Source organism: Benincasa hispida, chromosome 7 (genome assembly GCF_027475165.1).
Source record: "Benincasa hispida cultivar pf3 chromosome 7, pf3_genome.v1.1, whole genome shotgun sequence".
Taxonomy (NCBI): domain Eukaryota; kingdom Viridiplantae; phylum Streptophyta; class Magnoliopsida; order Cucurbitales; family Cucurbitaceae; genus Benincasa; species Benincasa hispida.
In genome coordinates, this window is record NC_143484.1 from 56313755 (window position 1) to 56337984 (window position 24230).

At 33.6% G+C, this 24230-nt stretch overlaps 3 protein-coding genes and 1 non-coding gene across 7 annotated transcripts; 3 read left to right on the plus strand and 1 right to left on the minus strand.

The window, feature by feature from the left end:
* Nucleotides 1–5635: 5635 nt before the first annotated feature.
* Nucleotides 5636–8974, plus strand: LOC120082200 (IAA-amino acid hydrolase ILR1-like 4). Its single transcript, XM_039037472.2, has 5 exons — nucleotides 5636–6311; nucleotides 7049–7174; nucleotides 7308–7622; nucleotides 7766–7894; nucleotides 7973–8974. The coding sequence occupies exons 1-5, from the start codon at nucleotides 5934–5936 to the stop codon at nucleotides 8363–8365; spliced, it is 1341 nt and encodes a 446-aa protein (XP_038893400.1). The 5' UTR covers nucleotides 5636–5933; the 3' UTR covers nucleotides 8366–8974.
* A 427-nt stretch (nucleotides 8975–9401) lies between these two features.
* On the plus strand, nucleotides 9402–9474 carry TRNAR-ACG (transfer RNA arginine (anticodon ACG)). Its single transcript has one exon. It is a non-coding gene; the product is annotated as a tRNA-Arg (tRNA).
* A 1972-nt stretch (nucleotides 9475–11446) lies between these two features.
* EMB3108 (DEA(D/H)-box RNA helicase family protein) lies at nucleotides 11447–16411 on the minus strand. The gene is made up of 8 exons (XM_039036496.2): nucleotides 15879–16411; nucleotides 15148–15435; nucleotides 14925–15038; nucleotides 14369–14838; nucleotides 12588–12912; nucleotides 12123–12275; nucleotides 11810–11861; nucleotides 11447–11681 (listed from the first exon to the last, which is right to left on the minus strand). The coding sequence occupies exons 1-8, from the start codon at nucleotides 16203–16205 to the stop codon at nucleotides 11653–11655; spliced, it is 1758 nt and encodes a 585-aa protein (XP_038892424.1). The 5' UTR covers nucleotides 16206–16411; the 3' UTR covers nucleotides 11447–11652.
* A 145-nt stretch (nucleotides 16412–16556) lies between these two features.
* POL{LAMBDA} (DNA polymerase lambda (POLL)) lies at nucleotides 16557–21098 on the plus strand. Of its 4 annotated transcripts, none has more exons than XM_039036497.2 (14): nucleotides 16557–16690; nucleotides 16781–16918; nucleotides 17154–17450; nucleotides 17635–17713; nucleotides 17798–17928; nucleotides 18378–18440; nucleotides 18937–19116; nucleotides 19209–19262; nucleotides 19422–19510; nucleotides 19912–20002; nucleotides 20100–20180; nucleotides 20489–20556; nucleotides 20655–20739; nucleotides 20827–21098. In XM_039036497.2, exons 1-14 carry the CDS (start codon nucleotides 16580–16582, stop codon nucleotides 20923–20925), a joined length of 1566 nt encoding a protein of 521 aa, XP_038892425.1. In that variant the 5' UTR covers nucleotides 16557–16579; the 3' UTR covers nucleotides 20926–21098. The 4 variants fall into 4 exon arrangements, with proteins under 4 accessions (XP_038892425.1, XP_038892427.1, XP_038892426.1 ...); XM_039036499.2 differs by having other exon boundaries at nucleotides 19215–19262; XM_039036498.2 differs by having other exon boundaries at nucleotides 17157–17450.
* The last annotated feature ends 3132 nt before the right edge of the window (nucleotides 21099–24230 follow it).

Here is a 24230-nt window from a genome sequence, read left to right on the forward strand (position 1 = left end):
TTTAAAAATGAAAAAGAAGAAAGAAATTTCAAAAGCATGACCGATAATTTTCACCACTTTTTGGAAGGGGGGGAAAAATTAAGAAAAGCCTTTCACCACCTTTCAAATGTGGGTGCGGGGTGGGAATAATTATATATATTTTTTTTATCAAATTTTCTTTATTGATTTGAAAAATCTCAATTTCATCATTCTACTTTTTGTTATTAATAAACTTATTTATAAGTGCCAAGACATGTAATTCAGTAATTAAGACAACTACTATGATCTTTAATTTTCATACAAGAAATAGAATGAATATTTAAACCATTTTCCATCATAAACACTTTTCATTACTCAAAGCTAAAATTAAGCATAAATTAAGTGAATTAAATTAGTTTACTTAAAAAAGAAAAGTCTGAAACCCTCCTTTTTAGGTTTCAAGAATGGTAAAAAGTATCAAATATCATTGGTCATTTTTAACCATTGATAACAAAATAGCCATGATTAATAAATGGTGAATAAACATCCAAATCAATGACAACCACAACTTTATGTCAAGAGGGGCACAAATACACGTTTAGAATTTTAATCCATAAATTTCTAGATCCATGTCTTTATACAATGTTTAACTAGGTCACTGAATTATAAATTTTTGTGTTTAATAAAACTCGGAAATATCAATTTCATTTAAGTCTCTTACATTTTAAAAAATATTGAAGATTAAATGTCATATTAGGCATTAAATTTAATCCTTTATATATATATATAATATGAGATTTTGAAATTGAATCTATGATTTTGAAGTTGATAGTATATACTCAATGTCAGTTGAATTATGCTATTTTTTGAAACATTAATTTAGCCTTGTGCTTTACAAGTATGATTGGACATATTTTTATGGCTAAGGTTAGATTGACGATCCTCAAACCATCACTTTTGATTCTAATCCAAAAATCATATAAATATATTATTAGAATTTTTTTATATATATATTTAATGAAAAACAGTAAATCCATAGACGTCACCGTTTGAAGAAGAAAAGATCTACCCAAGAAAATAATAAAATGTTCACTGATGAAGACTAAAATTAAATTCCAAAAAAGGAAAAAAAAAAACATGTGGTCCGAATAGGTTGATGAGGCCTATTGGGCTTTTGAGTAGTGGGCCAGGGCCTGCAATTTGTGGGCCTCTTCACTAATTCGTAGGTTTCACGTGCCTACCCAAAACCTACGTATCGAAAACAAAAATGACCACGTAAAGTCAATGCCAAAAGAACCGACCAATTCTTTTCTCGTCCAATCAAATTCCGTATTCTCGCATCAAAATATCAATTCCAATATCCACCGTAGGTCCAAAAAATATTCTCTCACTATTTAGAACATTTCGACATGTGACAATTATTACGATCCAAATATACCTACGATGAAAAACACAATTTTTCGTTGTTTTTACCGTGCATTTTTTATAATCTATAAAAATAGAGTTGTTGTTACTTTTTAATTAGAATAATTATGAAAATTTAGTAAAAAAAATGTATTAATCTGAAAAGAAAATTATACAAAAAAGACCATCCTTATGTTTAGCATAGATAACATTAATCATCATGAAATATTACAATTCTAACATTAAAAAATGCAGGAATTGGATTAAAAAAAATCACAACTTGTCCTTATGCTAAAACATGTAATCGCATAAGAAGTCGGACAAATACAACCGTGCGATGAAAATAGAATAATGTGTTGAAAAGAAGTAAGTGGCAAGAAGATGACAAAGGCATAGGTGGTGATATGTCTAGTCAAAGCGTAAGTTTGAAATTAATTTGAAAGAGATGCGACAGAACCAATGAACTAATGACTTGAGAAAAAACGACGGAGCAAGATATGAAATTAAATGAAAAGTGAGTCAGGCAATCATTGGAGAGAGTACCGAGGAACGATCAATTAAAGCTATAAATAACGATAGTCTCACACACTAAGGGCTCTCTTCTTTTGGCTATTGGGAGAAATTCTTGAGCTTTCTAGTAAGTTATAAGAAGAGGAAACAAGGGAGAAATCCGTCTTTCATTCTCTAGCACAAGTGCAGTGAGCTAATCACGACAGCCAAAAGAAGCAGGAAACTGTGATCGGCGGCTTGACACCTTCATTTCTCCGATTGAATTTCTTTAATCCATTTTTATATTCTCTTTCAAATTTATATTAAGACATTGACACAATGTTTGTATTTTATTCTTAATATAAATCATAAGCTTTATCATCACTTATTCATCCATGTGCTTCCTTTTCCCCACAATGAATAAGTCTTTAATGGGTTAGGAAGTATAAATCAACATTCTAACGAGCTTTAATTTGCATAAGTAGAAGTTCATCTTGTTTAATGTGTACATAATTCTATTGCCTGAATCCACATGATCAATCTGTTCAAGTAGAAATAACTAACTATGTGCGAGAGTAAGTGGTTGTGAAAATCATTAAACAATCAAAGTAGTGGTTTTAAAAATAAAAACACTCATTTGTTTATTTAACTTAAACATGCATCTTAGAAATAAATTTAAACATTGAGAAGTGGTGACTTTACTTTGTTAAGTTAAAAACATGAATTGATCCTTATGCATAAACTCGAGCAAATGATGATGAACCTTCTCAATCCCTACATTGATCCATCAATTGTTCGTTAATTAAGACAAGCTTGCTAGACTTGTGTTGCATGTCCATCATTAACGCATATCCACTTCTATGATCAACGCATACCCATTTGCATCTTCAATGTATCTCAATCTAATCATCACTTTCTCCACTTAACCTTGTCTTTCCTTTCATTTGTCCATAGAAAGTCTTCCATTTTAATTAGTTTAAGCATTCAACGGAAAATTGATTAATCTTTTAGTGGAAAAATCATTAGGTGACCAACAATAATAAGTTGCCATAAAAGTCCCTGTATTCGGCCCTGATACTCATTAGGATACTCTAATCAAGTTTATACTTAGATTTGATTAGGAAAAACTTGTTTTTAATATAAGATTATCTGAACATGAATAGAAATAAAATAATCATTCTCAAAATCGAACAACAATTTACTAATAGATGAATGTGGTTTCTTTTTTGACATTTTGAACATAGTTTAGTGGATAAAAACATTAATTAGTTGTCATCGGTCTTTTATTTCAAAAGACCAGCATTTACAATTGAGAGAGTAACTTAAATTATAAGTAAAAGGCATTCTTCCACATGTTTTATGAGATTTTATTTTTATGTAGCACCACAAGTGAGGAGAAAATATCTAGATGCTAATTTACAAAGGAATATTAAAGTTCAACGTAGAAGAAAAATGAATAAAATAGATAAATAAATATGCCTTACCTTAAAAAGAGGCTCTGTGGTCTCCATAAAAAGCTGCATTTTCTGATGGCCACATGTTTTTCGTTTTAAATTGTGTTTTCTTCTGTCGATTTGGGAATATTTTAATTTACTTTTGAAATTCACTTAGTTTTCTTCTTAATTGGGTTAAAAATGTGAAAAAAAAATCTCACATTCGGAAAAAAAAAAAAGGTTCGTATATAAGTGAACCACAATATCTCAATTATTAAGAAACATTTTAGGTGAAATAAAAAAATATTAAAATTTTTATATTGATTAGAAAATGGGAATATTATCAATATATAATTGAGGAATAATATCTATATTAATACGAACATTTATGCCCAAGATAGACAAATAATCAACTGCCCTCGTTACCTAATTTATTTAGGTAAAGGTATATGGATTCGGATTTTTTGCCCTTAAAAAAATGAAAATTGCTCTAAGAATTAGAAAAATATCAATTTAAATCTTGAACTAATAATTGTATCATTTTAAACTATAAATTTTCGTAAATGTATCAATTTACATCCTCCACTTCATTATATTTGAATAAACATCATACATAACTTATAATTTTATCAATTAAACCCCTAAATTTTCATAGGTGAATTAATTTAGCATTTTTTTTGAAAAATTGTCCATTTTATTAATTTGACATTTAAAAAAGTCTACATACATGTAAGAACTGAATGCATTAACGATTTGTAAATATATAATTGAATGCATTAATGGTTTTTAAGTGTATTCTTAATAAATGATCTAAATTGATTCTCTTATGATAATTTAGAAATTTAATTGAAAAAATTATATGTTTCACACAATATTTTTCAAACTAAGGTCATGTTTAATCAGTCAATCGTAAGATGAAAAGTGAGCCCATTTAAATACGTTTCCAGATGACTAATAAACAATATTATGTGAATTATGAATAATAAAAAAAATCCATTATGATTGTAACAATTTGATTGTAGAGTAATAAACATGACCTAAATATGTAGGAAGCTATTAATTGATATACTTACAAAAGTTTAGAGTTTAAATTGATATAACCCTAAAATTTAGAGGTGCAAATTGAAAATTTTTCTAAATTTTACTTCTACCTTTGATTTTCTTTAAGAGATATTTTTAAATATAAAAAAATAAACTAAAATATTTACAAAATATAGCAAAAATTTTAGAACTATCAATGATAGACGTTGATTAGAGTCTATCATTGATAGTTATGAAATTTTATTATATCTTGTAAATATTTTCAATAGTTTTACTATTTGAAATAATGTTATCTACCAATGTTTTCAAAATCAATGTTAAATTTTGATTTTTTAAATTTACTAATAATTATAATATTTTTCTTTAAGGAAAACTAAAACTAAAACTAGAACTACATTAAAAAAGTGGTGTAAAAACAAGAAAAGCTAAATAGTTATTAAACTAGCGAATTTATTCGCTAGAATTATTCAACTATATAAATTGTTTTGAACTTAAATATAGCTTAGTTAAACAATACAAAATATTTATTATTGGTTAAAATACTATTTTCAAACTTTTAGTTTTAGTCATTGTGTTTTTAATAAATTTCAAATTCAGTTATTAATGCTCATTTATTGTTGACTTTCTAATTTTTTATCTATTAGCATTTCCAATATAATCTTGAATATATATTTACATATTATATTTTTTTCACGAAAAAAAATATTATTATTATTATTTATCCAATTTTGATTAAAAAAATTTTCGAGGAATTAAATTTAAAATTTATTGAAAATACATAAGTAAAATTAGACATTTAAAGGATTAAAATTGAACAAACTTATTGATGGAGAAATTAAAATAATATTGTAACCCTTATTACCCCTTTTATGGGTAATTGTAATGAGCTAATAATTAAGACTACATTTATATCGATTAAAAAGTAATTAATGTAAAAAATTGGTCTTACTTGATTACTTTTGTTGTTGTTTAACTGCTTTCCCTAATTATAATGAGATATGAGATCTGTCTTGAAATTTGCAATCAAATCGGGTAATCTCATTGAAGAATAAAAGATGTTTAATGTAATTGTGGTTGAAAATGATGTAAGATCCACTATTTTTATTGTTATGATTACAAATATTGTTATCATAATAGTATGAAAATTATTAATATGTCTTATTATTGATTAATTTTACCGATTATGATTGTCATTAGAGGCAAATTGTAATAGTAATAATAACAATAATAATAAAATGTGATAGATTAAACGCGATTAAGTTTGGAATAATGTTGCGGTGTATATTTCTCGGGTCTCTTTATTCAGAGAAGAAGCCAAGATTTAGGGGGTTTTGACATGGGGATCATCTCTTTCTAGATAGAGGAGTAGCGTTCTAGCGGTCTAGCGGTCTTCCCTTCTTATTTGAGTGATTTTCTTGGATTGTATCTCATGATGTAATTTCATTTATTTTGTTTGTTTTGTCTATTCCTTAAAGGAAAAAATAATAATATAATTTGAATCGAATCCGCCGAAGACACAAATGAGCACGAGGAGAAATTGTTCACCAATTGTGTACAAATAGAAGATTTGTTTCGGTTTACTGTAACGTCTTCCTCTTCCTCACCCATATGGAGTTTCTGTACATAATTATCACTTCCATTTTTCTGCCTTTAACCTTCTCTCTGAACTTTGAAGCTACTCTTCATGTAACCACCCCGATTTCCCTTCAAACCAATCATGATTCTTCACTCAGACACCAAATTCTGGACTTCGCCAATCATCCCACCACTGTAAATTGGATGAAGACCATAAGGAGAAAAATCCACGAGAACCCAGAACTTGCTTTTGAAGAATTTGAAACCAGTAGGCTTATTAGACATGAGCTTGACAATCTCCGCGTTTCTTATCGATGGCCGGTCGCCGGTACCGGCGTAGTGGCTTTTGTCGGTTCTGGTTCTCCTCCCTTTGTCGCTCTAAGAGCTGATATGGATGCTTTGCCTATTGAGGTTAGATTTTGGATAATTTCATATTTCTCATTCTTCTTCCATTAAATGCCATCCTCTGCTCGATGAAATGACCCAATGAACTTGATTGACAATTTTTCATCTCCATTATTGAATCCGGCTTATTAAAACTGGATTGTGAATTCACCCCTGGAAGACTATTTCATTCCTGATAAATTCAAAATCAAAGTCTAGAAAAGAACTAAATATGTCTAAAACATGACAGAGTTGTTAATTTAACAAACAGTTTATGGATCATCTGGCAGTGCGAAGAAAACAGCCAAGCTTTTTTTTCAAGGTTAAAATGCAAATTTGGTTCGATGGTTTAGAGAAAGATAGAATTTAGTCCTTATAGTTTGATTATACCTCATAAATAGTTTCTATGATTTGATAAAATTCTCATAAATAGTTATACGGTTTTATCAAACTACAAGGACTAAATTCTAATTATAAATTATAGAGACCAAGTTTGCAATTTAACCTTCTTTTAATTAGACAAGGATGGTGTCTGATGTACTAGAGTCTGTACAATAAGTAAGGACCAGCCATCGAGATTATAGATTATTTATTTAATTTAAAAAAAAATATATCTTTCTCATTTTACTGTGGAACTGGGCCATATATTGATGTACAATGTAATGCACCAAGAGAAAGAAGTTGTGAGGTTTTCATATATAAGCTGGGTGGAAATCTAAAATCAAGACAGTTTTGTTTTTAATTCTAACTTGATTTTGATATAGGAATTGGTGGAATGGGAGCATAAGAGCAAAGTTAAAGGGAAAATGCATGCTTGTAGTCACGATGCTCATGTTGCGATGCTCCTTGGCGCTGCTAAGATTCTGAATCAACTGCGACAGAAATTACAGGTTCTCAAAGTACATTGCAAGTACTCCCCATTTCCAATAACTTTCTGATTATTTTGTCCACAAAAGAAAATGATTATGACTCAATTGTGTATCCCTTTTCTTGTATTAATATGTACATTTCCCTTCCATGCAGGGCACTGTTGTTCTTATATTTCAGCCAGCGGAGGAGAGAGGAAGAGGAGCAAAAGACATGATAAAAGAAGGCGTCCTTGATGGTGTAGAAGCTATATTTGCGCTGCACCTTGTGCATAAATATCCAGTGGGGGTTGTCGCTTCACGCGCCGGTGAGTTTCTTGCAGGGTGTGGAAGCTTCAAAGTAAAGATAAAGGGGAAAGGGGGTCATGCAGCAATTCCACAGGATTCAATTGACCCTATTCTGGCAGCTTCAGCAGCAATTATTAGTTTGCAAAGCATAGTCTCAAGAGAGATAGACCCTTTAGATTCTCAGGTACTTTGTTTCAGATGAACATAATGAAAAAGTCTCAAATGGATTCAATTCAATTCAGCGTTTTGTAGCTCTCTGGCCTGATCTGATCATACAAACAAGTCCATCCGTTTCTTTTCATCTTAAACAAGAGTTGAAAGTTGCAGGTGGTTTCTGTGGCCATGGTTCAAGCAGGAACTGCACTCAATGTCATCCCGGACTCGGCGACAATTGCCGGTACCTTCAGAGCTTTCAGTAAGAAGAGCTTCAATGCTCTCAGAGATAGGATAGAAGAGGTAGTACGGGGTCTTCTACAGGACAGATGCATTGTCACTGCACTTTGTGACTGAACTTTTGTTCGTTTCTTGTGGCAGGTCATAAACGGGCAGGCAGCGGTGCATCGGTGCACGGCGGAGATTGATTTCCTAGGCAAAGAACACCCAACAATTCCTCCGACTATAAATGATGAAAAAATTTATGAACATGTTCGACGTGTCTCTATGGAAATTGTAGGAAAAGAAAAAATAGAAGAATCTCCAAGCTTAATGGGAAGTGAAGATTTTGCTTTCTTTTCTGACAAAGTGCCGGGATCTTTCTTATTTCTAGGCACATATAATGAGAGGATTGGAGCTATACATCCTCCACACAGCCCTCACTATAAAATTGATGAAAATGTGCTTCCTATTGGCGCAGCAATTCATGCAGCATTTGCATATTCTTATCTCTTGAATTCATCATCAACATCCCATTCTTTTTTCGACCACTGAATAATTCTCGGTGCATTATATAACTCAGTTTTTTTCCTCCTATTCTACAAACTTGAATGGGGAAGTTTCTTTAGCTCTAGTCCTATTGAAACTTCTCATTCAAGATTCAGTGGAGTTTAGTACAGTACGATTGGTTCTTACTTATCACTAGAGAGTTTTGCTTTCGGTTTCTTTTAGTTAATATCATTCCCATAAGTCGTTTGGATTGTGGAAGATTTTTATACATATATCACAAGGAAAACCAACAAAAGCCTGATTAAAAATCAGGTGAAGAGGAGAAGGATAGCAATATTTCGTGGAGATGAAACAACACCAAGTAGACAACAGATAAAAGAGAGAGCTTGGAATACATAACATCTCAGATTCTCTCAGTGACAATGAACATGGCAATCAGGATAAACAGAAGATCAATCGGCAACGATGGAACTGGTAAAGCTGTTGTTCGAGCTAGGGGATGTCGGTTTGGATGGTGTTTCATTTACAAATTTAACTTTCATATGTTAAATTTGTAATCTTTTTTTTTCATCTGAATGAGTTATGTTAGATTTTGGTCAAGTGATAACTCAATTGAACTAAAATGAAAAATGTTTCAATTTTGTATTTATTTGATTTAGAAAGTTGCTAAGTTGTTATTTTGTTTTTTCATTTGGATTATCTTATTCCAATTTAAAGATTTCTCTCATTTCTTTTCTTTTTTAATTTGATTTTAGCTGTTAGATCCGAATAGATTGAGGTTATGCTACTGGAATTAATCGTTGTATCATATTAAGACGATCACTATAATATGCTTGTAACCCATGTACAGTGAATAATTATCTTTAGGACAATGTCTATCAAAAGTATATCTCGATTACTTATTGACATTTCCACAAGATCTTGAAGTTCTCTTTTGGTTATTTTCGTTTACAAGCCTCATTAAAAAATTTGATTTATTTTTGCTTTTGAATATTATTATTGTATATAATGTGTGTACTATAATCAATTAACGTATAATCAGTAAGAGTTTAGTTATATTATTGGGAAATATTAGCATAACGACTCCATGGCCCAATGGATAAGGCGCTGGTCTACGGAACCAGAGATTCTGGGTTCGATCCCCAGTGGAGTCGTATTCTTTTTTCTCTTCCAAAGTATTTACACAATAATTCTTTCTGAATTCTTTGTCTGGAAGTTTGTTTTTAATTTCATTAATAAATTGAGTTGGTGAGATGATTAAAACTTCTGATTTTATGTATGAATACTATGTCAGAGTTACGTTTGATGTTAGTAAAATTTTTATTTTATTTTATTTTTATTTGGTATTAAATTTCTATAGATTTGTAAATTAAAAAAAAAACATTTTAAAATGTTTATTATCAATTTTTTATTTAACTTTTTTGTTTTTATAGTTTTTTCAGAAAACACTTATCAACATTAATATTATTGATATTTTCATTGCTATTTCTTTACATTTGAGACATCTATATTAAATATTGGTTGTTGCACTTTCTTTTACTTTTCTTTTTCATCTTGAAAAATAGTGCCCACAACTTTAGTAGGTTGTATGAAGCCCTAATACCTGGGAATGTGATGGATCATTCCCAATTAAATACAAAATGAATAAAGAAATAAATAAAAATAAACAATGAAATTATTTTATTCATAAACTTATCTAGCTGTGACAATTTTACTTTAGACTTTTTAATTTCATCAATGTAGACTCTAGACTTATATAAGTGCAACAATCACCATCCAATATTACTTGAAAAAATTTCTATAAATTTTCTAATTTCAATAATATCAAAGATATTTTTATTGACATTTATGTAGAATTTATATACGACATTTTCGTAGATAGTGACATTTTAAATGTTGGCTGCATATTTTTTTTCTTTTTCTTCTTAGAAAATGATGTCATAGCATTCACTAGTTGCATGGAGCCCACTATATAAAGTGGATCATTTATTTTAGAAGGATAATTTCCAATTGAGTACAAAATGAATAAATAAAACAAGGTATTTAATTAAAAAACTTGTCGAGTTGTATGGTATCAATTTTAATTCTAAAATCTAAACTTTTAATTTCATCTAATTAAACTTATATAAGTGTAGCAAGTTTAACCATCATTTTATTTTCATTAATTCATCTACTAATTTTAACCAAAAGTCATTATGAAAGTTTCTATAAACTTTCCACTTTTAATAATAACAAGAATATTTGAATAGACATTAATGCAAAATTGAAATCTCGAAATTTTCATCAATATCCATGTGTTTAAATTTGGGTTGTTGGGCTTTCTTTTTCTTTTAATTTTAATCTTAGAAAATGGTGCCCGCAAGTTTTGTAGGCAGCCCAGTGATTGAAATGGATCATTTCCAATAAAATACAAAAGGAACGAACGAATAAATAAAAATAAAAAAATTATTCCATTCACAAACTTCCAATTTCTATTCACCGTTCAACTTTTGTTAATTCATCAACTAATTTCAACAAAAAAGCAATGCAAAAGTTTCTATAAGTTCTCTCTACTTCTAATAATATTAAGTAAAATTAAAAGTTTTGGATGAAAATTAAATGCAACTTGACGAATTCAAGGGTAAAAATTGATTTTGTTTTCTCTAAAGAAAAGGTGACACTTTTACTTTTTTAGAAAATATCTATTTTTATATATGAACATATCTTAATTAATTAAAATATTATATCATTCAGGATAGAAGGTCAAATACCCAGATAAGCTCTTTTCAAATGTACCTAATTAATAGTACATAAATCTAAATTTCTTCCAAATTAAATTCCAAAAATACCCTGAACATTACCCTTTGTTTAAAAAATACTAGCATTTTTTCAGAAGTTTCACAATAATATTATCCTTAACTTTCCATAAATGTTTCAAAACTACCAATACAGTTAAAATCTCAATCAAAGTTGAGACATGAAAAAAAAGTGACATTGACCTAAACCTTGAACGATGTGACGTTTCAAGTCAATTTGTATTGTAGATCACCGCACACATGTATTTTGAACCTTTTTCTTTTCCTCCAAAAGGAGAAGCTAAGATTTAACCATGAAGTTCTACGGTCAGTGTCATTTCTCATCTAACAATTAATAGGAAATATTGATGTCACATTCTAAATCTATAAATAATTGAAGTCTTCTTCTTCTTGTTTTCCTGTTCTTCAATTGTACATTGGATGAACTAAAGATTTGATAAGCATTTCATGAAATATTTCTTTGATCAAGTGTGAAGCAATAGGAAATGTTCATTGTTTTCATCATTCTTCATCTATACAAAAAGAATTATCTTTTGTTCATGCCATAACGCTCTCTTTTGAAGAACCTGCAAAAATATGATGCATATATCAGTCTCAATAATCACTTTCTGGGAATTTATTGTCTTATAGTTTCAACCTTGTTCTTTCAACTATCATATTTTTCGGCTTTCAGCAAGTTAGAAATCAAATGTACCTTGTTTCTTAAGCTTGTTTCGGAAGCTTCGTTTCCTGCTGAATGCTGCCTCCTGCACCGGGAAAGAAAGCAAAAAAAGTTAAAATTCAACCACTGAAGAAAGATCGAGGAATTGATCCAATAAAGTGGTAGCTGCAGATGGGAGTGGTTAGCAAGTGAAGTTAATTCTAAACTGATTGGGAAGACTACATGATGTTAAGTGCTCTGGCTATATTGGCAAAGGTAAGTCGAATTGTAGCTCGATTCGAGCTGTTCAGAGGTAGAGGAAAGAGGGATTATCAAAGGGCGAGTTAGTAGTTGGTCTGACAATTACCACAGGTTGAGACAAGTTTTCTGCACGTCGAACTGCTGAAACGAGATCACAGTTAGCTTTAGTGTACAGGCTAGTGACAAGTCCATATTGACCAGCTCTACCAGTTCTACCAATCCTATGGAGAAAATCTACAGCAGAAGTAGCAAAGTCTGCCTGAAAAGGAGAAAAAACAGATATTCATCAGTCAACCTCCATATTAAAAAGTAAGGCCATTGGAATGAACATACAAAATGCTAATAGAATTATAAAAAGTGAATAAATCTTGGATATAATAATGCCCAAGATAATTTAAACAATGATGCAAACAATCATGAAGTAGTTTGTTATTTCATATGATGCAAAGACGCATGAACTACTCAATAATTATGATATTTTATGAACTCTTTGATTCATTCTAGAATCCTAAATATTGGATCGTCATATGATAGAGCCATCTGCTGAATACATTTATTAGATGAGAAGCACCTGAATAACATGGGATACGTTTGGAATATCCACTCCTCTGGCAGCAGCATCAGTGCAAACAAAAACACCACCTTTCTCTCGGAAATCAGCTAAAATCTTTGACCGCTCCTCTAAACTGCGGTCTTTGTGGTACCGAAAGCATTCTTTACCTGCCCCCTGCAATATATTGGCCACTGCTTCAACAGTTTCAACTGTGTTTGCAAACACCATGGTTCGGACGGCACTGCCATCAGAATTCCTCAGTTGAGATTTAGATTGATTCACAGCCTTGATGAGTTCATCCACCTGGTTATCAAGGGTCACTTCAACCCACCTCTGCTCCAATCTAAAGTAGAACACAGAGTGCAATTATTTAACTTAAAATGCAGCCAATCGCAAAAATGGCAAAAAGGAAGCTCAGAGTGAAGATTGCAAAAGGACACGAACAATTGCCCTTTTACTAAGGACATATTGTGAAACTTAAGGAAACAAAATTAGTAACTGATGTTGGTGTACAGAAGTCAAAGTGAATAGTGTTAGCAGAACCAAGGTAGTTACTAAAAACCAAATTTCCAGTACAGAGGTGTAAATTTGCAGAAACCCATATAATATCTACTGACCAATAAACAATGTTCCATTGTAGAGATAAGGTTAAATTTGCAGAAACTTGAAGAACCAATTGATGTTCCTTTCTTTTCATGAAAGAAAGTGATAATATCCAGTTTATTTATGTAAGAGAATGGTACAATCCAAGGGAGATCGGGGATTCCCTACCTCCACTTACCTCACTCAAAGGAATTTTTTTTTGAGGGGTCGTCACAATGTGACTAGTAGTTTTTGCACCATTTGATGTATGAGACAAACTATAAAAGTGTCTTGAATTTATATCAAGTAATTTAAGATTTTCAAATACACACTAGAGGGTTGTCATGAGACAATCACATTGAGCAAAGTACACAAGAATACGGTCAACATAATCCCCTCACGTACTATATCTTACCCAATATAGAAAAGCCACATACCAAACTAATCTTCCATGGGACCCACAATTAAAAGAAAAATAAACCCACATATAAACTCAGATAAAAAGTAACTAAGCAACATGCATATTCTCCACTTTCTTACGGTAACCCTTAACCTTTAACATGCAACTCAAAAACCTTTAACATGCAACTCAAAGCATTACAAGCTACCCCAATGTTCAAGAGTTCTGATCTCTCCCCCTACTAATGATTATCTTTATTCTCTATGCTATACACCACTTGCTAGCTAACTCATCCTCTCAGCTTGTTCGCTTATACATGTCTACGCTTATACCTCTAGTCTTCTATCTTCAAATAGATTTATTCTTAGTCTTTGTCAATCCTATTCCAACCCTTTCCTGCAAACTCACTTTATCCGCTAGCTCATCTTGCCTCCTTCCATGAGTATGAGAAGTGCACTGGAGGTTTAGCCTTATAATTATCAACATCCAACCCTAAGAAATGTCCTAAATACCTTGACCAATTACACACCAGAAAATTCTAATCTACCAAACATAAAACCACAAGAGAATTTTGGATCACGAAAACTGCCAGCTATAGACTGAAAACAGAAATGTATAGAAGCTCATAGAATGAAAATAATTTAAGTGGCCATTAGTTCCATAAACTGTTTTGAAACTTTTATAGGAAAAGTGGAACTTTAATTATTTGAGAAGAAGGGTCTGCTGGAGCACAAGAAATTTCAATCCACATAGTTATGTCCCTTTGAAAGAGTCTCCTGTGAATTTCACATTTGATTACGACCAACTTGGGCAATACCTGGGATTGTGGCAGTGTAGGTATTTCCCACTAACCCAACTAGCATCTGGGTACATTTTCCGCAGCACCGCACCAGCAGTCTTTTTCCCATTCACAGGAAGAGTTGCAGCAACAAAAATGTATTGTTTACTACGCTTATAACTTTTTCGTACTCTTCTCCAGTCATTAATTCTCCCAGACACACATTCAGTTTCCTCCTGTATGTTGTTAGAATCAACTTCGGTACAACTTTCTTCCCCATCCTCCTCCCCTTCCCCTTCCCCTTCCCCTTCAGGGATGGTTTCAGTTTGTAAGTCATTCTCATCCTGTACAATAAGCTGGGATAATGGGCCAGCTTCTAATTCCATGAGCCCCTCTGGAGATTCTCTTGAGCGAGACAGTAGCTTTTCTTCAAACCGGAGCAAGTTTATAAGACGGATGACCTTATTCTGGAAACTGCCAACAAGAAGCATATCGGCTTCATCAAAAACCTGCAGTAGTTTTAAATAGAACAGCTAAAATAAAACATTACATCATGTAAATTAAATTATTTTAACAAAGAGTGGGAGAAAAATACCACATGCTTCACAGCACGAAGAAACTCTGAACGCCGAATCCTATTTGGTTCAATATAATTAAGTAAAGCTGCTGGAGTTGATACAACAATATCCGGCTTGTGAATTGGCCAACCCTGCAGTTAGAGTTCTTAGTCAAAGTAGTATGATGCACATTCCATCATGTAAATAAATTAAGTTCAGCAAGAATTACAGTAATATATTATCTTGGACAACATTTTTTACCTGTCTTCCACAGACAGCTGTAACTCTGAGAAGTGATTTTCCATGTTCATCGCAAAGGGAATTGGCCATTTGAACCACTTGTTCACACAGCATTACATTTGGACAAAGAACAAGAGAAAGCTTATTAAATGAAGCCAAGTCTTGGTCGCCATCGGTCAACTTGTCCTCACCATGTTCACTGCATATCTTATTAATTAGAGGCACTAGGTAACCATGTGTTTTACCGCTACCAGTTTCAGCTGCAATGACCACATCGTTTCCTGACATTATAGAGGGAACGCAAGCAGCCTTAAACGCAAACAAGAATGCATCAGAAGTGATAAAAAGGTAGGGAACAACAAAGGCATCAACCAAGAAAAATTAAAAAAGGGCTGCAGAAGGCTTCTATTTACACATTATCAAGATCACCAAAAGCAGAATATGTAACCAAGATATTACATCTTACATTCATTTAAGAGACTAAGTCATGACTAAATCATTTTCTTCTACATTTCATTGATTTCCTATGCTTCTTTCTATGTTTTCAGCAAAACCAAAAAATCACAAGTGAAGGGTGAACAAGAGGGAGAACGGATTCAATCCTATAGAAACAAATTAAATTCTTACACAAATAAACATTGTTTCACTCCCTTACTATCTTTAAGCACCAAAATATAGTCACTACAGCGAACCCACTAAGCGAAAAGTTCTGATAAAATTCTAATGTTCTTGACAAGAAGATATCCGGGTACCTGAATCAAAGATGGTCTCTGCATTCCGGCACTAACGAGAGCTCGAGAAACATTATCAGAGACACCAAGTGACGTCCAAGAAACACCTTCTGCCGCATAAAAAGTATCCTTTCCAATTCCATCAGCAGCAGTTGATGCAGCAGAAGCAGCAACAGTTCCAACAGCCCTTGATTGCCTAGAGCATGGTTGTCTCAAACAAACCAACCCAATTCGGATAGAACATGAATTGGGGACCAATAGGTTATAATTTTTTAATGAGAAAAGCAACTTAGACGATAACGCTAATCTCTCTAAATGGAGCACAGAAGCAGAGCGATACAGAAGCATTGGCTCTGTAATCGGATTGAGCCTTGAAAAATGCTAACTTTCTGCTGTCTGTATTGAGTTACTGTTATCCCTATCTTCTTTATTCTGTGAAAAGCTAAAAGAAAGAAACCTTTGTTCTTTGGGTTTTAGGGTTTTAAGGAAAAATCCTTCTACAGCAATGATATTAAGCAGAAGGGTTCAACTCAATCTGATCAAACGGTCCACTGAATATGTAAGTGGACCCCATTTAGGACACTTGTCAAATTGATTGACGAATCAGCATCAAACTCTTGAACACGTGTCTTATCAAAGGTCAATCATAGTCCAAATACATATTTCGATTTTATTATACATGATACACAAAACCAGTCTCGTCTCGTGCAGAAGAAGCTTTAATGGCGCCAAAACGAAGGAAAAGCGAAAATCTTTCTGGGGATCCACATGGAATGTTTGAGGGGATGATTGTCTTCTTAGTGGAAAAGGGGGTGCAAGCCCGCCGGTTGCAGGTTTGACATTTCATTATCTTTCTCTGCAACTTCGTATTTCAATGAAGTAATTTAAAGATCATAATTTGGGTATTGGTTTTGTGGTTGAAGATATGGAAACAGAAGTTGGTTCAAATGGGTGCTAGTATTGAGGAGCGTTTATCGAAGATGGTCAGCCATATATTTGCTGCGAGCTCGGATGCTCTTCTGCAGAAAGTGAACGGTGCGCGTTTGGCGCGCTTTAAAGGAGTGAGTCCTGTTTTTTTTTTTTTTTTGGCTGAAGCATTCATTTATCCTAATTACACATGTATATTTTTATGTGGGTTCTGACAGTGATGAACTTTAGAGCGATCGTTTGAAAATGGTGATTGAAGTTTGAAGTGGGTTTTTTTTTTTTTTTTTTGAAATGCATATAAGCAAATCTTGCATTCCTTTCTGGGGGTTTGAAAATTTATGAATTGGGCTGATTTCTGCACATTTTTAGAAGGTTCTTTCGTACCAGTGGCTGGAAGACAGCTTAAGTTCAGGGGAGAAGGCGTCGGAGGATTTGTACACTGTAAAAGTGAGATTAGATGAAGATGTAAGAGATAAGCCCCAACTGTTTATTTCCAAAAAACTAAAATTGTCCCCCAACAATTCGGAAGCAGTAAGTTCTGAAAATGGTGGAGATTCAGATGCTTCAACTTTGGTAACAAAGACTGCCACAGGTCTTGAGGACTCCAAATTGAGCATTGATCAGACGGTAACTAGTCCAAGGACTTCTGATTCTAAAAATAGCAATGTAAGTTTCTTTGATCGCCAATTCAAAGCTTGATGTTGAAATTTGTTTGTCCTGTTTTAGTTGTGAATTTGGTCATCAGTTTATAAATTAGGAATGTTTCATTGTGCACTTGTGGCTTGACCATGGAATTTCTTAAAAAGTAACTTTCAGATTCAGTTGTTCTAATAAGGTGAAAGTTTTGCAGACATCTCTGTCATACAGTCCACCAGATATGAATAAGAACATAACTGAGATTTTTGGAAAACTTATCAACATATACAGAGGTGAGAACAACATCCTTCAATCTACTTGATTGTTCCTGTTTCCACACTGCAATTTCTGATGGCTTGTCTTCTTTATATTTCAAGCATTGGGTGATGAACGAAGGTCGTTTAGCTATTACAAGGCGATTCCAGTCATTGAGAAGCTACCTTTTAAAATTGAGAGCAGTGATCGGGTTAAACACCTGCCAGCCATAGGAAAGTCATTCCAGGATCATGTGAGTGATATGACTGTAGTTTACTCCAGTTCGCTTTTTATTTCTCTCTTGAGGCATTGCATTATGTTGAATATTGCTTTTATCCACTCCAGTTCGCTCTTTATTTCGGGTGGAATATGGTAATCTTTGTACGTATATAGTATATCGCCTCATGGGTTACCTGCAATCAATTTGCTTGTTCGTAATATCATTCCCATCAAACCACTTGTCAGGAGTTAGGACTGGCCTTTTTTTGCTAGGTTAATTGCAAAAACTCAGATACTTCAACCACTGCAGGACTTGTACGAAATCCATCTCGGCATGGGAGGATAGGACGTGTCCTTGGGTGAATAATATGGTTCTAAATGCTTTGCAAATTGTATATGAATTATAATGTTGGTACAAAAAACCGTGTACACTAAAATCTTCTATCTGAATGGATTGATTACAGAAGATTATTGTGCTTGCAGATTCAAGAGATAGTGTCAACTGGAAAGCTATCAAAATTGGAGCACTTTGAGGCAGACGAAAAGGTGTTTGCAGGTTTTTAAGAAAACCTCAGATCTTCCACTCTGATAAATATATATATTTTTATATTCATATACATGCTTGTTCTTCTAGGTTTCAATGATTGTGTAAGGCCCTTAGTATAGAAATAGTAGGACTTTTAGGAGAATATTGGTATTGGTATTAGTAAGAGTATAAGAGTAATTAGATAGGAAGTTAGTTCGTGAATATGGCTATAAATAAAAGGAGTGGGAGTGGTAGGAGGGTGTGAAGAATTTGGTGGGAATTTCCATTTGGGAATTTGGGAGAGACTAGCCCTCTCGAAAGGCTAGGGTTTATCTTATTAGTTTGTGAGTTTATAGCATATTTCAATACATTTTCCTATATTTCTATAATTGAATTGTCCTTTAGTTTTTCTATATCTTTTAGTACCGTTCTTGTTAGGAGGGTTCCTAACAGATTGATGCATGTATTTCCCTTTCTCCTTGTTTACATGTTATACTGTATTTTTAACCATTGTAGGTTCGGACAATCTCACTGTTTGGGGAAGTATGGGGTATTGGCCCAGCCACAGCTTTGCGATTGTATGAGAAAGGATACAGAACACTTGATGACTTGAAAAAGGAGGAATCGTTAACCCATGCACAGAAATTAGGGTTGAAATATTTTGATGATATTAAACAAAGAATACCCCGCAACGAGGTCGGCTGCTTTACTCTTGGGGATTTTGCAACAGTAACTGACCTTTTCAGTAAAAGTGTTCTTTGATTTCTGAAATCCATCTGATTTGATAGGTTCAGGACATGGAGAGCCTTCTAAAGAAGGCTGGGGAAGATGTTTTACCAGGGGTGAGAACTGAAACACCTTACTATCTGTATCTAAAAATATGGTTATTAGCTGTTATCGTCTTGGTGATTGTACTTTCACGTGTAAATGCTATTATAATCCATAACCTCGATGGTGCATCAGTTCTCATACTGACCTTTTTTTTCTCTTTTTCGCTTTAGGTTGATATTCTGTGTGGAGGATCATTTCGGCGAGGGAAGTCATCCTGTGGAGATATGGACATTGTAATCACACATCCTGATGGGAAAAGGTTTCAGAGATTGCCCCTTGCTTTATTCACTTTTAAATTACTGCTCTTAAATCTTCTCTGAGTTGAATGTCCTGCCTATGATTATGAAATGGAAAGGTAAAGCAGGTCAAATGAGTGCATGTCCTGGACTTGGAGCATCCAAGTTTGGATAAAGTAAATTGAATGGTATAAGCATGGTTTAAGGAGTTTATTTTCCGTTGCACCGTAACAAACTCGATTGCATATGAACTTGTATCACGAGCACAATTATGCCATTCCAGTTGAAAGCTTTGTGCTATTTTCTGTATCAATATAATGCTACTATCAGATTGAACCACTGTCCTGCAATTTGATTGTACATTTCTGATTTGATCCATTTTCTTTATAGTTCTTTGAGAGTGTTATTTTCTCTGTGATCTCAGCCATAGAGGTTTTCTACCAAAATACATAAAGCATTTAAAAGACATGAAGTTTTTAAGGGAGGATCTGATATTCAGCACGCACAGTGAGGAGGTCAAATTACGATTCCGCACTGTTTAAACTGTTCCAAGATGCCATGATATGCTTTCCTCAATCCCTTTGTTTATTTTCACTGTGGAACCATGAACAGGGAACTGACTCTGGTGTTGACACGTATTTCGGCCTTTGCACGTATCCTGGAAGAGAATTGCGGCACCGAATAGATCTCAAGGCATAAGTCCTCATATTTCTAATCTGTTCTTCTTTGGCCACTTCTTATTTAGAATAGAATATAAAGTTTTGTTACAAAAGTAGAGCTAACAGAACCTTATTCATGTTCAGCTAAGAACTAAAGTGGATAGTAAAAGAAACTCATGCCTGCTAATGAAATTTATCTGTTAGTTATGTTCATTCTTATTCTTTGGTGTTTAGGGTGGTTCCTTCATTCGAATGGTACCAACAATGACTTGGATATTTCGTGATATCATGATTTCTTAGACATTAGTTTATCTTATCCTCTTATATATAAAACCATTGTAGGTGTATCCAAGAGACATATATGCATTTGGATTGATAGCGTGGACTGGGAACGACGTACTAAACAGGAGGTATGCTCGTCTGTAGCTTAATCTATCTGTGTATTTCAAATAGATTTTGACTTTGATTTGGTTATGTGAATGATAAGTAATTGAGATTATGTTTACAGACTGAGATTACTAGCAGAATCAAAAGGATTTAGGCTGGATGATACTGGACTTTATCCATCTACCCAAGGATCTGGTGGTAAAAGGGTAATTGACTTTAAACTTGGTTAAGAAGGAACATGGCCTTCAAATACAGGCCTGTCCCTAACTCCTTCCTTGGTGGTTATGCTGCAGGGTGCTAGAGGAACCGCGACTTTGAAGTTTGATACTGAAAAAGAAATTTTCGAGTTCCTTGGATTTCCATGGCTGGAACCTCATGAAAGGAATCTATGATTCATGATTGTAAATATAAGTTATTATTTCTTTTTTTCTTTTTGTTCTTTCAATGTACATTGGAAAAGGATTAAAACCAGTGAACTCTTAAAAATAGTTTCTTTTTTAGGTACTCTTGAAAATGTTTGTTCATAATATTAAAATAATAATAGGTTATCTTAAAGTTCATGTGATACAGTTCACTCATTTTTCAACTTATGCCCCTTAGAATTTAAGGAAACACTTTTTTTTTTACTACGTACCAATTTTAATCTTTTAACAAATTGTACTTCAGAATAGTGGTTATAATTTTAACTTTCCAAAAGTTTTCATTTTAAAAATAGGTAAGCAAAAAAAAATCTCATGCATTTACTACCATTTTAAAATGACATTAAAATTTTTTTGGAGATGGTAGATGTGACCACATGCAAGTAGGGTATTCTATACAAAAAGTTTGTATAAGATCGGATTATGAGATAATTCATCTCGTTATATAACGCGGTTGATACTTGAGATTTACATCTTACCTAAACGATCATAGGTGACATGATTTTAATATTGAGTGTTTTGAGAACTCTTGCATTTGAGAGCGGTCTTTTGATTAGTATGAGTGAGAGTGGCCAAATTGTCAACTCAACAAGCTTACCTTTTTGGGATTTGTCTGATTGGGAGCTGGGAACTCAGTTACACAAGAAGAAATTCACTCCTTCCCCCAAAGCACGGGTGATTCTGGGTCTTGAACATAGTAGCCACAACTTCTCTTTGGAAGGGAGGATTCAGTTATAGTAGGACTATGACTTATGTTCATTACCTACTATGACTTATGTTCATTAGAGGAATTAGTGGTACGATGTAACTACAGGGGCAAAATGGTAGATTGGTTCACCTGTACTTATGAGCAATCTTTGAAGAGTTATCGTACTGTTGATTGGTTGATATTGATACAAAATATATATGTCGTAAGAAGAGTGCAACTGTCGGTCTTTAGTGGAGTGCTCGACAGTTAACAAATGGTGGATCCCGTGACTAAAGGGGGCCTTCTTCGCCTTCCACCTAAGCTACGCATGAAAGACCCAAAGCCAGTTATTCACGTACTGTTGGAGCTTCAAGCTACAAGTCCATAAGGTCCCCTTGGTAGCTCAATGGATTCAAGTTGAGAATAAGTTCTTGGGGTTGATTTAAAATGTTCAAATTGACAAGAGGAAATACGATTATATATGGTATAATCGGTGTGATGTATGAAATACATCAAGTGGAGGATTATGGTTTATATGTTTCATGACATGAAATATTAAAACTATAGGTTATAAATATAATATGGTAAGTTGGTTATCATATATATTTATAATAATATTAATTATTTGATAATTATATTTTTTTTCCTCTAATAACCAATTAAGTAGGAGGTTATTGGTGGTTTTATGGTAACCGTGAGATAAAAGAAAAATTGTTTTCCTAAATTTAAAGTTGCTACTTTCGAAAAGAAACTCACGGAAAGCTATCAAGTGAAATGTTTTCACTAAACGATAGCTCATAGAGAGACTAAACAATCGTCGAGTGTTGTTATACGATAGTTCACTTAGTTGGTGTAGCTAAACGATCGCAGGGCATTGTCTATACGATACGCTGCATCTTCTACACGATTGAGCATTCGTTATATGATAGACTGTGTCATTTCCCACTTGCTCAATCGTCTACACGATTGGTGTTCCTCCAATCTCTTCCTCTAACCAAGTTTATACATAGCTCAAAACTCTTGGATTCTCACACCGAGAATACCAAGGTAACCATTATGGTGGTGTCCTCACTCAACTCGATTGAGTTTGAGGTTTTGAAGGTCGTTCGTTGAGTTTGTGATCTTTGAGATCGTTGGGTTCGTGTTCGTTGTTGATCGTGCTATGTTGCGATCATTGTGTTCGAGCATTCGTGTATTGTTGTCTTGGACGCTTGGAGTGCGATCGAGGGAGTTTGGAGAATGATTCTGCAAAGGTATGTATAATTTATCCCTTGATTATCTTGTAAACATGCTATAATTTCTAGTTGTTGCATGATCTGTTAGTTTTTGTTTTGTACTATAATTATGTATATTCAATTTCGAATAGAATTTGGAACAATCATTCTGCTGCTCATAGAAATCCTAATGTAGGATTTCCTTCACACAATACTTGTAAACCTCTACAAAGCGGGTTGTATCTATAGTGTCACCAGGATAATGTATCCCTCCTTTAATCCTTATACTACAAACCTTTTTAGGTTATCACTTAAGGCATGATCCACTTGTATATCTCATATACATGCTTAAGTTTACATACCTTGGATATGCGTAAATGCAAAATAAAATAACTCTTATTTTATTCATAACAATGTGTAAATTGTTTACAAACTACGAGACTCTGGGAGAATTAGGACACCAATCCCAACAATCTCCCACTTGTCCTGATGCCTCGGGAGATTAATGTACAATACATAAAAAATACAAGTACAATATATAATAAATTAGGGCATATTCTATACCTTAGTATCATCTCCCACTTGCCCTAGACAAGATACCGCATGTCCCGTAGACCCAGACTCTCCAGATGACCCTCGAACACTTTAGCCGTGAGAGTCTTTGTAAACGGATTAGCAACGTTATGCTCCGACACGATCTTCGTGACAATCACATCACCGTGATGCACAATCTCCCTGATTAAATGATATTTCCGTTTGATATGCTTGCCTCTACGATGACTCCGAGGTTTTTTCGAATTTGCCACAGCCCCGCTATCATCACAATAGAGAGTGATCAGCAAAGATATATTTGGAACAACTTCCAAATCTGTAAGGAATTTCTTCATCCAAACAGCCTCCTTAGTTGCTTCACAAGCGGCTACGTATTCGACTTCCATAGTGGAGTCCGCAATGCATCCTTACTTGATGCTTCACCAAACTACAGCCTCTCCATTCAGAGTAAACACTGACCCTGATGTCGATTTACGAGAATCTCTATCAGTTTGAAAGTCAGAGTCTGCGTATCCTATAAGGATCAAATTCTTATCTCCATACACGAGCATGTAGTCCCTCATTCTTCGAAGATATTTGAGGATCGTTTTGACCGCCGTCTAGTGATCTAATCTTGGATTGGACTGATAACGACTGATAATCCCTACTGCATAGTAAATGTCAGGTCTGGTACATAACATTGCATACATTAAGCTTCCAACAGCTGAAGCATAGGGAATCCATCTCATCTCCTGAACTTCTTGAGATGTCTTAGGACACTGATCCTTAGACGATACGATTTTATGTCTGAAGGTTAATAAACTCCTATTGGAATCCTGCATTCT

Excerpts from the sequence above, each read along its gene's own strand:
- LOC120082200 (XM_039037472.2), top strand. The coding sequence starts at position 5,934 with ATGGAGTTTCTGTACATAATTATCACTTCCATTTTTCTGCCTTTAACC. Across the intron at positions 6,312-7,048 it reads TGGATGCTTTGCCTATTGAG|GAATTGGTGGAATGGGAGCA; the intron begins GTTAGATTTTGG and ends ATTTTGATATAG. Across the intron at positions 7,623-7,765 it reads TAGACCCTTTAGATTCTCAG|GTGGTTTCTGTGGCCATGGT; the intron begins GTACTTTGTTTC and ends TGAAAGTTGCAG.
- EMB3108 (XM_039036496.2), bottom strand. The coding sequence starts at position 16,205 with ATGCTTCTGTATCGCTCTGCTTCTGTGCTCCATTTAGAGAGATTAGCG. Across the intron at positions 12,276-12,587 it reads ACGTATCCCATGTTATTCAG|GCAGACTTTGCTACTTCTGC; the intron begins GTGCTTCTCATC and ends TCTCCTTTTCAG. Across the intron at positions 11,862-12,122 it reads AAAACTTGTCTCAACCTGTG|GAGGCAGCATTCAGCAGGAA; the intron begins GTAATTGTCAGA and ends TTCCCGGTGCAG.